Source organism: Oratosquilla oratoria, chromosome 40, assembly GCF_046742065.1.
Source record: "Oratosquilla oratoria isolate Oo_2021 chromosome 40, ASM4674206v1, whole genome shotgun sequence".
NCBI lineage: Eukaryota > Metazoa > Arthropoda > Malacostraca > Stomatopoda > Squillidae > Oratosquilla > Oratosquilla oratoria.
The window spans coordinates 43,231,578-43,246,577 of NC_134816.1; the positions used below are offsets into that span (position 1 = coordinate 43,231,578).

The 15,000-nt window shown below is 38.3% G+C and overlaps 1 protein-coding gene across 1 annotated transcript in view; it reads left to right on the forward strand.

Moving 5' to 3' along the window:
• ry (xanthine dehydrogenase rosy) overlaps positions 1 to 14,781 on the forward strand; it is a 90,379-nt gene extending 75,598 nt beyond the window's left edge. The window contains exons 21-27 of the mRNA XM_076177647.1: positions 712 to 840; positions 2,245 to 2,372; positions 4,536 to 4,653; positions 6,213 to 6,387; positions 6,901 to 6,980; positions 9,139 to 9,306; positions 10,496 to 14,781. Coding sequence (XP_076033762.1) covers positions 712 to 840; positions 2,245 to 2,372; positions 4,536 to 4,653; positions 6,213 to 6,387; positions 6,901 to 6,980; positions 9,139 to 9,306; positions 10,496 to 10,546 — 849 coding nt within the window. The 3' untranslated portion in view covers positions 10,547 to 14,781. The remainder of the gene's footprint in view (positions 1 to 711; positions 841 to 2,244; positions 2,373 to 4,535; positions 4,654 to 6,212; positions 6,388 to 6,900; positions 6,981 to 9,138; positions 9,307 to 10,495) is intronic.
• The last annotated feature ends 219 nt before the right edge of the window (positions 14,782 to 15,000 follow it).

Here is a 15,000-nt window from a genome sequence, read left to right on the forward strand (position 1 = left end):
AGTCCCGACAAAGTTTGGGATCTCGTTTACGGTGCTTCCACCTCAACCAGGCAGGGGCACTGGTCCCTTGTCTACCGTGATGGCTCCGTCCTCCTCACCCATGGCGGTACAGAGATGGGTCAGGACTTCATATCAAGATGCAACAGGTTTGTGGTCCTGTTGATGTCTTTGTGCCCTATCGCTGTATCTCCCCAAACACCGTCCCTCTTTCACACAGCGCAATGAATTACATTGGAAAACATACATACATATACCAAGGCTTTTTCCCCCTTACAAGGGACTTAGCCAAAAAGAAAAAGACATAAAACCATTCCCACCCATTCCATCCCTAAATACACTCCACCCCCCTCCACCCTCCCTTTTATCTTAGCACATCCTAACCTAACCATTGGAAAACATACACAGACAAAAAATTAGGTTAAATCCTAAGAATGGAAAAGGCAAGATTTAAAGAAGTTTCTACTGACAACTGTTCCTCTCTTCCTAATACTATAAGCCAGTGATGCAGAAATAGTTCCACACTAAGACAACAGTCAAATATTTCTTCCCAGATGGATTTGTGGGAGGGCCAGTGGGATTGTTACCAGTTGCTTTGAAGCTGTGGGTTTTCAGTCAAGGTCATGACTTTCACATCTGAATTAATGCAATATTAGTTTACACAATGCTACTCAAAGGTAATGAATTTCTATGACTATATAATCTATGTGACAGGTTGCAGCACGTGTTCTCGAGCTCCCAATAGAAGCTATCTACATTAACGAGACGTCTACTGACAAGGTCCCCAACACCTCACCTACAGCTGCATCGGCATCTTCCGATCTCAACGGCATGGCTGTCCTGGTGAGTAAATCCTCCTACATCTACTTTGGAATATTCACTCATTTATTTATTTATTTTATTTTATTTCATTTATTTATTCATTTTTTTTTTCTGAGGGATGGAATGGGTAGGAGTGGTTTTTATGCCTTTGTTTTTTGGCTACCTCCCTTATAAGGGAGAAAAAGCCTTTGGTATGTGTATGTATGTAAAATTCAAGTGGGTCTAAGCACATAAGGCCACCATCACAATGGCACATACAGAACCTCAATTCTTGAACATCTCACAAGTCAAAGAAATCAGTTCTTGACCAAAAAAATTGGGAATTGTTTGCTTGTCAACCAAAATATCAGTCCTTGACTAACCCATACAGAGGAAAATGGGACAAAATTCAAAGTTTTTTGAAAAACATCACCTTGATAAAGTTGTATCCAGTAGATTGGTAAACTTGTTACAGTCCTTGACCAAATCAGTTCTCGCAGTTTTCTAGAATCAGTTGTGATCAAGAACAGAGGGTCTACTGTATATGGGGCATCATTTGGTGGACCTACACTGTTTGCTAAAGCCAAAAATCATTATATCAAGGTTTGTAATTCCAATGAAGCTTTGTTTTTGTTTTTTTCCTCAGAACACATGTCAGATCAAGTGACCCAATCCTATTGGATTTCACACTTCCTTTAACAAAATTTACTTTGACCTAACTCCAAATTATGAATTTCCGAGTACTTCTGGCCTTTCCAAACCAATTTACCATTTTCTGTGCATTGGACAATGAATGATCTGTGTCACAGAACATACGCCATCAAATCAAGTGTGCTATCTTCACTGGGTAACAAACTTCTTTTGACTAATATTATGGTGACCTCACCCACAGTTCCTAATTCCTGACCTCCCACCAGTGATCTTTGTATTTGACCTTGTGTTACCTGTTCCATCATAGCTATAACCAGCATTACCCATAGATCAGGCCAGCTCTGAGCTCTCACCCCAAGAGTAATAGGTTTTGATCAAGAGTCTAACATGTAATCCAAGACCATGTTAAACTCGGACAACAATCTTTCTTCCTTGAATGAGTTATGGACAGGGTTGTGGTGCAAATTTTATTGATGCTGCAGCTCTGAAGGACTTGATAAAAGCCTACCATCCCTATCACGTTTCTATATACAGTGGCCCCACTGCATGTCACATGATGATTAAATATTTTGTGTTTGCACTCCTTAATTATCATAGAATAAATATAATCATCAAACAAATAAAGAAAGAGCCAACCATTTGCAGAGTTACTGGAGCAGTGCTTTAGCAAGCTCCAGAGGCTTTGCACTCCTGTTTACGGGGCAATTTGGTGGTTGTTACTAGTTACACGAGGACTGCGAGTTTCCCGCAAGAGCTCTGGAGCAACATACTGATTGATTACTTGTGCCACCACAGAATGCATGCAAGAAGATAAAGCAGAGGCTGGAGCCCTTCCAAGCAGCTAATCCAAAGGGAAAGTGGAGAGACTGGGTGCAAGCAGCCTATTTTGCCCGAGTCTCCTTGTCGGCAACTGGATTCTACAAGTAAGTGGAGAAGAGTAAATCTTGGCATCTAATAAGTCTGTTCAGAATAAAAATTTTAGAGGTCAGCTCATGTGCTACCTTATAAGGACACTTCGATGCATTACTTTTATTTATCTATTTATTTGTTTATTCATCTATACTGATATTATAGTATATATATATATATATATATATATATATATATATATATATATATATATAATAATATATATATATATATATATATGCATATATATATATATATATATATACATATATATATACATATATATATATATATATATATATATATACGTATATATATAAATGTATACATATATATATATATATATGTATATGCATATATATATACAGTATATATATATATACATATATATATATATATACATATATATACAGTATATATATATATACATATATATATACATATATATATACATATATATATATATATATACATATATACATACATATATATATACATACATATATATATACATACATATATATACATATATATATATATATATATATATATATATATATATATATATATATATATATATATTTATTTTTCTTCTTCTTTTCCCAGACAATTTTACTCAAGTGAAAAGTAGACTTGGGACAAAAATGTGGCCTTAGTCAATCAAGACTTGTTATTTGCTTAAACATCTGAAAGCAATTGTACACTACAGTATGTTACTTCATCATACAATGTCTCACACAAACAATCCCTCGACAACAACAAAGTACACTATGTCGTCCTTGAATGACCTATGGGCCTGCCTGGTGACTTTAGTCAGTTATCTGGGAGCTGTAGGTCTTCTTCAAGAGAGACCTGGGGCAACGGATTGAGTGATTGATCACTGCATTGAAAAAGATAACGTAGAGCTAATATAACATGTCTGCCCTACCAATCTAACCTGGACAGAATTTATACTAGTCAAACAATTATCTCAGATGAAGGAGTATTTTTTTTGTTTATGCTGGTGGTATAATTAGAAGTATGCTGCATCAAATTATTTTTCATACATACTTCCTCACCCCCCATCCCCCACCCATTCCACCTCATGCACCACATCATCCATATACAACCATTCTTCATTCACCCGTCTTTTGTCCTCTCCTGTCCTTCCTCAACAGACATTCCCCTCTTTCGCTAAGCCCCTTTTACCCCATCCATCCTAGGTTGACCCCTCATGTTCACTCCTTCCACCTTTGCCTTCCACACCTCTTTTACTAGTCTGTCCCCACTCATTCTTTCCATGGTTTCATGCTTGTTTGGTTGTGGGTTCAAATCCCAAACTCCCCTGCACTTCCCAGAAGTGACTATTACCTGACCTAACAATCCATGTGTATAGGATGAAGGTGATTCCTTTGATCACAGCTACACGCCCAATGGCGTAGGCTCCCCCCTAAATACATAAATAAACATCAACAAAAGGAAAGGAGAACAAGTTATTCAACCTAACAAATACAGAAATTATATACCAATTACTCAATTGTATTTGAGAATGGCTTTAACAATTCAATCTGAACGCAGCATACTCTAGTTAATTTTAGATTTATCTAGCCATGTTTTACAAGTCAGTTTGATCTTGTAGTATCTTGTATGTAGGTATGTTCTTAGTCTCCTTTTTCCCTTTCCTTCAATTGCACATACGACCCCCTTTTCTTCCTATCACTCTTTTTCTAATAATACAATTAAAAAAAAATCTGATTAGTAAAAAGAAAAATTAATAAATAAAATAATAATAACGATAATAATAATAAATCCATAATGGCAATGCATGAAAAGATATTTGTACCGCAAGTATGATCTCACATGAGTAGATGCAATGTTAGTCGTAATTAGCATTAAAACAAGTTGCAGATCACATGAAGAATCATCACCCTAGAGTTTGACAGGGTGACAATTCTTCATATAGGCTATCCTAGGGTGACAATTCTTCATGTGGGCCATCTTTGGTTGTACAAGTTGATGAGAATAAGCATAACCCTCATTCAACCTAACCTAATCTTTGTTTCACTGTTGATATTCAGTGTACTGGGGTGACAAATTCTTCAGATGGGATCTCATGGGGTGACGACTCTTCATGTGGGCATTCTGGGGTGACAATTCTGCCCATTATCTCCTCATAAATCCCCTTCTTCTTCCTGCAGGACTCCCAACATCTACCCATATAATTTCGAGAAGAATGAAGGCACCCCCTTCAGTTATTTCTGCTATGGTGCTGCAGTGTCTGAGGTTGAGGTGGACTGTCTTACCGGAGACCACAAGGTAATTACATATATATATATATATATATATATATATATATATATATATATATATATATATATATATATATATATATATATATATATATATATATATTTTTTTTTTTTTTTTTTTTTTTTTTTTTTTTGTCTTAGCCTGTACCACCCTTGCAAGAGCTGCAAATTATGTGAAGAGTCTGTGTGCCCTTATACAAGCTTCAGTTACCTTCATATAGGAGAACTTTCAGAGGTCATGCAAACAATTTAAGAAAAACTACATGGCTAAAGGATGTGAAGTAATACATTTTCCTTATAGATGCATAAATACTTGGAATAGCTTAGAAGGCACTATAGCCAAAGCTCCAAAAATACAGTTATTCAAATCTAAATATGGTAACTGGAAATTAAGGATATAAACCAAGTAAGAACCATAAATATATCTAAGGTTAGGTATGATGAATTGGAAAATGAAAAACTGGACCCTACATGCACTGCTTCTTTACAATTAGGTAAATGCAATTCAGTAAATAATTGCTTACTGGGGTTTTACTACAATACTCTTCATTTTCTTTATAAATACATCTGAAAAGTTTTTTTTTTCTTATGTAACTGCATTCAATATATTTGGGATTTTTGTGTCACTTCTGCAGGCCAGTTGTCACATCCTTTTATGTTCAGAGACAAATCTTCACTCACCAAGGAAACCTGAACAGCTTTTTAACTTTTATTATCCCTTATTTCTGCCAGGAGGTGCCAAGATAAGACAGAGGGAAGAGGGTAGAGAGGAGTGGAGTATGTAGGGGATGGAATGGGTGGGAGTGGTTTCTATGCCTTTGTTTTTTGGCTACCTCCCTTACAAGGGGAGAAAAAGCTTTTGATATATGTGTGTATGTATTTCTGCTCTCATTTTTAACTCTCTTTGAATTCCACCTCTTTTTTTTCTATGTTCCTGAGGTAGTGGGATAAGAATGCCAGCATTCTGTTCCCATGTATGTGGAAAAAGGCAACTAAATGGGGCAGAATGAGGGGGGGGGTGAGGATTCTTTGTTTTGTATTTTTTCCCCTCAAGAAATCCAGATAATTCAGCCAACCCTAACACATACTTTTCCTCTTCATTTCTAAATTTTGTCTGTATCAGTCTTACAACACTGCTTCTGATCCACGGCAGTGGGCAAGATGCAGGGATGACCCGTCATCCAGGAGGAGCCAAGATAAGAGGGAGGGAGGGGTGGTGAATGGGAGTGGAGTATGTGGGGACGGAATGGGTGGGAATGAATGTAATGCCCCCCCCCTTTTTTTTGGGGGGGGAGCTACCTCTCTTGTTAGGGGGAAAAAGCCTTTGGTATATGTACGTATGTATGTCTGCATCAGTATCTGCTCTAAAAAGAATGTTATCCATTTTGTTGTGATTCTCAAGTTTAAGAATCCTAATTGATCTCCCACCAAGGTAGTTGAGACATGCCACTGGTCAAAGATTTAACACCTGATGAACACGAGTCAATGACTTCACATTCATACAAAAGCTTTTTTGACTTCCCACGTATAGATATGATTTTATCAACCACTCGTCCTATGCAACAGACGCTACGTACGGACATCGTGATGGATGTGGGCGACTCGCTCAACCCAGCCATTGATATCGGCCAGGTCGAAGGTGCTTTTGTCCAGGGTCTTGGCCTCTATACACTTGAAGAGCACCGCTACTCACCTACCGGAATTCTTTACACACGAGGACCTGGTGCCTATAAGATCCCAGGTAAGTGAACACCAAATATACAGTAACCAACTAAAGTCCTACCAACATTTATGAATCAATCACTGCAAAAATAAACTTAATCTACCTCATATATGAGGCAGTGGGCAGGAATGGACCTTCATACACAAGGAGAGGGGGGGTGAAGGTAGGGAGGAGGGGGGGAGAGATAGTGAAAGAGAAAAACAGAGAAACATATACTCTAAATCAGGGGTTCTCAACCTCTTTCCTTATGTTCATCGTTCTTATGTATTGCTGTTTGTTATCCTCCTAGATATCCCATCACTAGTGAATAGAACCTTAGTACATCTACTAACTTTCTCTAGTTTTTTATTTGTGGTTCTATTTTTGAAACACCGTGGTTGACAAGAGGTCGTTGAAGCATGAGTTAAGAAACACTGCTCTAAATGATACTTTTATCTTCCACTGTAAAAGTACTAAAAGGCTTCCTCTGGTGTATACATGATATACTGATGAATGTTTGCACCTATCTAATGCACATTCTCCTTCCAATAGGTTTCCAGGACATTCCAAACAAGTTCAACGTGGCCCTTCTTCGAGAAGCTACCAACCCACACGCAGTCTTCTCTTCCAAGGTAAGCCGTGAGTGTACCCATACCATCGACACAGTTACACAACTCGTCGATATACATCAATTGGTGTGTGGGGAGAAACTTTAAGATTTATTTAGATAAACACCTAAGCAAGATGCTATAATGCCTGCCATGTATTTTATATCAATTATCATTTGTTTCTAGTTCATTATTTCCTTATCATTTATTATTATTTATGTCAACTTATTATTTACTATTTACCTGCTTATTATTTAACTTTACCTAGTTATTTATTTCATTATCATTTGTATTATAGCAATTCTATTTATTTGTTTATTTACTTATCATCATCATCATTATTATTATTTTTTTGCATCTGGCCTAGTTATGGACCAAAAGGTCTCCTATCAGCATGCTCCTCCTTTGTAATCCTTTGTATGTCACAAAAATCCATAGCAGCTTAAACCAGTTGAACCTTGGTTGCTATTAAGACCATCACCTTTGCCTTAGGTACTACAGAGTGAAGTCTCAGGTTCTTGTATGCACTGAACTAGCTACTATGTTATTTCTTCTGTTTCTGCCTCTCTTTTCACTATTTGGTCCTGACAGCCTGTTCACTCTCGGCCCCAGTAGTTACCTGTGGATAAGTTGTATTAAAATGGTTCTTTGCATGGGATAACATCCTAAAAAGAAACTCAAAAAGGATAGTTATAGAAGAGATCTGAAAAAAAAAAAAAAAAATAATAATAATAATAATAATGATAATAAATGAATAAATTAAATAAAAATGAATAAATAAAAAATAGTTTTCCACACAGAGTGGTGGATGCCTAGAACAAATTGGACAAAACAATAGTGTGTGCAAACACCATACAAGAATTTAAGAACAAACTAGATGGTGAGAGATACAAAGACGGGTCACTACGACCATACCTCCCTTTCCTGTATAATACAACTAGGTAAATACATCTTCCAGATGTAGATTGATTCTAGGAAGTTACCTATGTTTACAGGAACTAAAGATAGTAGCCTATGCATGGTGAGTCTGTAGAACAGATGTCAAGCAGGATCATCTACAGGGCCCCGACAAGGGGAGGGGCAGGGGGGGCAATGCCCTAGGGCGGCATATTTTTGTGGGGGACGGCATTTTTGGTGAAAAGAAGGTAAAGTAAATTCCCCCTAATGTACTTTTAATGCATGGTTTATTTATCATGAGTTGTGTGGATGAATGATGCGTGTATAAACGTTGTTTTGTGGATGAATGTTACATGTGAATCGTGCTAGTGACCATCAGATGTGGAAGGTGGGGGGGGGGTTCACTTTTTGACTCACCCCAGGGCACCACTTACCAATGTCGGGGCCCTGGTCATCTACCGCTGCCAACTTCTAAAACCTATGAACACCGTGTGCTGATGGCATAATCAGAAGTGTGCTGATCTTGCTTTCACTTAGTAGTTGATTCAAATCCTGCACTTCTTTCCAATTCTCAGCATTGACTGTTACTTCCCTCAACAGTCCGCGTGCACAGGGCAAAAGTGACGGCTTAAGCTGCAGCTACTCAGCGCCTCCTGGTGTAGGCTCCTCACCTTCTCCTCATGTCAATACACTCAAGAGGTGCAACCAGATGGGGCTGACACTCGAGCCTCCAGAGCATTACTCAGATCATTCTCCATGAAGTTTTATAACTTTTTTCATTAATAAGAAAGATAATCAGTGATTTCCCCTCATCCTCTTTCTGCAAGATAATGATATAGTCCCACCACACTTACCTAAAACAAACAGCAGTCCATTCCTTTCTGGGGAAGTCTCTTAGAGGACTATTGCCAATTGCTATCAGAATATGGATTTCTTTCCATGAAATCTGTATTTATCTAGTTGTATTATACAGGAAGGGAGCTATGCTCGTGGTGACTCGTCTTTGTATCTTTCAGCATCAATTTCATTCTTAAAATCTTGAATAGTGTTTGCACACACTGTTTCTTTATCTAAGTTATTCCATATATCCAGCACTGTGTGGGAAGCTATTTTTTTCAGATCTCTTCTATAGTTATCCTTTTTGAGTTTCTTTTCATGACCTCGTTTTTCCATTGTCATTTTTTTTAGTAAATCATTTGAGTGATAACTCTGAACTAAATGATCAGAGTTCCTCCTTTCCCCCCATGTCTTAGTCCTTAGATTTTTATCTTATTTCCTCCTGCAGGCAGTGGGCGAACCACCCCTCTTCCTAGCTTCTTCAGTTTACTTTGCCATACGTGATGCTGTAAGTGACTGCCGACGCATGCGCGGACTCGACCAGACCTTCCGTTTTGACTCACCCGCAACAGCTGAAAGGATTCGTCTTGCCTGCCAGGATGATCTTACTAGTCAGGTGTGCATTTACCTAATTAACTCACCAATTTTTAATCAATTTCACACTAAATAACTTTAGGCTATGCATTATGAGTAATTAGTAAATTGTTGATGAAAGAAAAACAGCTTGCTGTGGCCTTGCTGTGGATGTGCTGTGTCTTGCTGCATTGCTTCTGACCAGTGGTAGGATTGATACATTTTAACTACAGGTTCTCCTACTAGGCAGTATTATAGCCTGTATAAGCCTATTTTAATGAGCAGTTCACACAGCTCATGACATTCCAAGAACAGGTTTGTACGAACCAGTAAGAACTGACTGAATCCCAATACTGATTCTGACCCAGGGCAGTGAGTGGGATAAAGGGATGACCCATCATCCATGAGGAGCTAAGAGGGAGGAAAGGGTGATGGATGGGGGGTGGAATGGGTGGGAGTGAAATGAGTGGGAGTGGATTTATGCCTTTTGAATTTGGCTACCTGCCTGATAGAGGGATACAGGAAGTAAATTGTGGGCCATAATCGAAATTTCTGTTCTTGCTAGTATTTTGAGTTCATGTACCTACTGTACACACATGAGATGCAGGAAAGGTTGTTGAAGGTGATCAAAAGTTTTTACACAAGTGAAGGGGCACATACAAGGTCAGGAACAGAAAGAACAAATAGCCTGTGGTGAATGTGGGGTTACATAACTATGTGATATCACTTAAGTTATTCAATGTATAAATGGATGGGATTGTAAGGAAGGTAAATATGAGGGTACTGACAAAATACTCCCCCAGCTTTTGTATACATACATACATACATATACCAAAGGCTTTTTTCCCCCCTTACACGGGAGGTAGCCAAAAAACAAAGGCATAAAAACCACTCCCACCCATTCCATCCCTATCACACTCTACTCCCCTCCACCCTCTTCCCTCCCTCTTATCTTGGCACCTCCTGGATGACAGGTCATCCCTGCATCTTGTCCACTGCCCTGGGTCAGAAGCAGTGTCGCAAGACACAGCACATCCACAGCAATGCCAGTTCATTAAATTGGTGACCCCCCTCTCCGTCCCCTCATGCAGAAAAGGAGAAGACAGGGAGAAATCCCTTCAGGCTGTGTCAAATTTTTTTTACACATACTCCCTCATCCCCTATCCCCCACCCATTCCACCTGTGTAGGACATTTTCCAACATCGAATCTTACTCAGTGTTTAACTTTACAGGTACCTGAGGCAGAACCAGGATCCTACAAACCCTGGGCAGTCACTGTGTAGTGCCCAGGAAAGCTTAACTCCATTGCTTCCAAAGAAATGCCTCAAAGTTGGATAAAACTACTTGGCAATAGATAGACTCAAACAGCAAAAGCTCCCGAGTGTGAAAAAGATAAAGTGTCTGCATCCAGCAATGATTCACTTCAAGGATACATCTATGACTATAGCTGGGACAAGGCCACCATGATATGTGTAGCACTTTTCTCCACATACTCATTAATGTCTTTGGTACTGAGGCAGAGCCACAGAGAAAAATAAAACAGTCCTGCTGCAGCTACAATAGAAGTAAAAATGTCACCTGGAACGGAGAAGTCTGGTCACGATAGGCTAGATCTCCTCCTCCAGTAATAGGATGCTAAGGAGATGCATGGTGGGCGGCACCTGTGAATGGATGCAAAATTGGCACCTGGTACAACAGGAGTTCAATTGCCACAACTGAACAGGTGCAATGAAGGGATGGGAGAGAGACAGACATGAAGGCGATGAAAAGTGTAACCAAATACAGACACAAGAGGAAACATTTGTGCCTTGCCTTACTTTCCCAAGAATAAAATGCTTTCACACTAGTTTCTCCATGTGAAGTCATCCCCTTAACTCCTTCATTACCAACCTGTCAACCTTACATAAACAAACATTTCAAACCGTCCCACGAATGGCTGGAGCCTTATGTTTGTAAACACAGACACTTGCCACCACGTGGGTAGAAATAACCCAGAAACCGAGGCTTTGAGAATCCTCAATACACACAGCTTATAACTGTGACACGTGCGTGTCACGGGGAGCACGGTCGGTTCCTGGCGGGTGCACTCAGCCATGACACGCAGGTGTCACAAAACACACATCCGGTATTGAAGGGGTTAATAAGTCAGTAGATGCATATTCAACATTCCCCAACCACTTAACATCGTTATCAAATACAAGAAGGCAAATTGCTAGAGCAGCTACAAAATCTGCAGACAATGAGCAAGTTTACCCATTTCAAAGCTAGGAACTAGGAACTAGTTGATGTATAATATAAACAGAAGACAGTCTCTTCATGGGAAGTGGCTGTTGTGGTCTCCATCGGAAAATATCCAAGGCAAAACATCCATGTGCTTGGAAGGAACAATGCCATAAATCAAATGGACCACTTCACATATGATTATCTCTCTGCATGATGGTTTTAATTGTCTTCCTCTAAGGAAAACAACATACATACAATCAAGTATTGGTGCTGTGAACCCTGCATTTTTCTGCAACCGAATTATTACCTTTGGAGGAAAGCTTATTTGGAAGACAACGAATTCATCCCCCCAAACCTGAAGGGTCTTATATTGGATTATCTCCAAGAGGTGGTTAGAAGTTGCTGAAGCAATAGCCTTACAATGAGTGAAGATGACAAAGCATGCCAACAAGCAACCTTCAGGTCTGTGATGTCAGATGACAGAAAAAAAAAAAAAAAAATTACTTAGGTGCTTATCAGAGTGAATTTTAGAACTCTGAACTGTGTTACATTCTATCACCTCAGCTGGAAGCTTATTCTACTTGTTGATAATGTGGTTGGCAAAACTGCTTCTACCTACTTCTTGGTTAAATCTGCATCCTGACAAATTGAGGCCATTATTTGTTATGTGTTTGGTATTTAGTGAAAAAAAAAAAAAAAATCAATTTTGATGTTATCAAAATTTTTTATAATCTTAAAAGTGCTCCTATTGCTTTTTTCTACTGAGAATAGGTTCAAAAGTGCATTATGTACTCAAACAGCAAGCTGTAAAAATTGAGCTTTTCTTTACCGCCTCCATCTGTAAAAATGTGAGCTTTTTCAGTTTTCCAGCTGTTAAAAAGTGACTGTATTTTCCAGTAGTAAAATGTCACATTTTTTTTTATTTTTCTAACTGTAAAATTGTGACTTTTTTTTTATCTCTATCAGAAAATAGGTCACATTTTATCACCTATGAAAACTGATCTTTCTTTTAATTTTCAAGCTATAACGACTGACCTTTGGGTTGTGAAAAATAATGCGACTACAGGTCCCAGTGATAAATACATTTTGTGGCAGCACATTTTTCTCTGAAACAATTAAAGCTTCATTCTTGCTCACACAGCAAATAATGAAAAGTAGGTACACTATCATCCTTCAATTATGCTCACACTCCAAATGACACCTTTTCTTGCAATTGTATGAAGTATCCAATTCATAACACACTGTGTTGTGAATGACCAATTTACCTTTCCTTGCAAGTGCATGAAGTATCTGATTCATAACACATTGTGTTGTGAATGACCTATTTACCTTTCTTTGCAAGTATATGAAGTGTCCGATTCATAACACATCATGTTGTGAATGGCATATTTACCTTTCCTTGCAAGTATATGAAGTGTCCGATTCATAACACATTGTGTTGTGAATGACATATTTACCTTTCCTTGCAAGTGCATGAAGTATCTGAATCATAACACACTGTGTTGTGAATGACCTATTCACCTTTCCTTGCAAGTATATGAAGTGTCCGATTCATAACACATCATGTTGTGAATGACATATTTACCTTTCCTTGCAAGTATATGAAGTGTCCGATTCATAACACATTGTGTTGTGAATGATCTATTTACCTTTCCTTGCAAGTTTATGAAGTATCTGATTCATAACACATTGTGTTGTGAATGGCCTATTTACCTTTCCTTGCAAGTGTATGAGGTGTCCGATTCATAACACATTGTGTTGTGAATGACCTATTTACCTACCTACCAATCAGTTGTGAATTGTGACCAACTCTCCCTGCCACCATACACCCCCTTTAAAAATGTGCGTTGTGACTCAATCCCCTTCCAGTTATGCCTTGGGACTGGTCAGTTTCCCAATGGTTAAACAGTATGCTGTGAGTGGCAAGAGCAATTCTACAACAATTTCCTTAGTGCTATGAGGTGTCCAAATCACCGCTGTATAAAGAGCTCACTACTCACAGATACTGTATGCTCATATCTAGAGTGATAACTTTGATATTTTTGTGACAATATCAACATTAGGTTTATTCTAAATGTGTGATCTTAATATATAAAATACCTGGAATTAAGTTGTACATTTACTTTCATTTATGTTCAGGGTTAAGGTTGTGTTTACAAGAATTATGTTAAAATGTGTTTCCAAGTGGTCACAATTTAAAATATCAGCAATGAACTAATGACTATGTGGTATCACATCAAAATTATTGACAATTCCAATACTAAAGGGTACCATAAAGTTTCTATCATGAGAAACATCAGACAAATCTTATTCAGGTTAAAAATGGGCAGACCATTGGGCGGCTCAAAGTTATGTCTACCACAAGAAAAAAAATTCAATGTTATAGTAATAACAAGGCCAATGTAAACACGTCTATAGCATAATTATGTTCTCATATTCAGATAATATATGTTTATACGTTACAGCTGATAGTAATATATGTTCAATGGTCATTCCAGTGTGCCTCAAGACACCACACTGCTCCGAGTACCTTGCTCAGACCTCTAAAATCATCTTCAAAACCTTGTTATGACTGGTTGGTCATGTCAATTCTGTATATTGTACAGTTGTTTGTACTTTGGTTGTACACAGCAGTTATGCTCAAACAAAAAGGTTCACAGCTCACAATTCATCTTCTTAGTCCACTATTTTACGGCCAACTACTCATGGAACGCCTCAACTGAGTTGACACATCTCTTTATAACATTACTCTTGAACTAGCACAATAGCAATACATCTTTCCACATATGTATACTACATACATACATACCAAGGCTTTTTCCCCCTTACAAGGGAGGTAGCCAAAAACAAAATGGTGCTATATCCATCAAGATATGTGTACTGTGTCCATCAGTCCATTACCCCCTGATCTCTCTCACAGGAGACACACAGTTCCCAGGTAACCAGCAACAGCCTCCATTATTATGGACGTAAACAAACACATCTCTCAATATCTCACATTATGCTTTATGTATGAGGAAATATCTGTGGACAATGATAATGTACGTCTGAAGACAAACCACATGTGCCTATAAATTCTTACTTTTTTATATTGATATGACCTCTATTACATGACCCCTCTCCCCCAATTTTGAGACCATAAGGTACTCGTATATCATTCTAGCTCATGTCGATAAAACTAACAAGGTCTTTCATGTGCAAACCCCTAAATATTGTAGTCTTTCAAAGTGCACTTACCTATATCATACAAGTCTTTCTGTATGCAAATACAAATCACTCATGTGATGCAGCTAAACTTGCTGGTTTTGTTTATCCTTTAATATCATCTACAAGTTATGACTCGTGAGGTCTCAAGCAACAAAGATGGTGAGGATCCTATGCCAGGAGGCACTTAACTGCAATTGAAGCCATCACTTATGCCATATGCACTTGAACAGTTGAGACAGGTAACAGTCAATGATGTGTGAGATTTGAATACACAACTATGCAAATACGAGACCAGCATGCTTCCAAT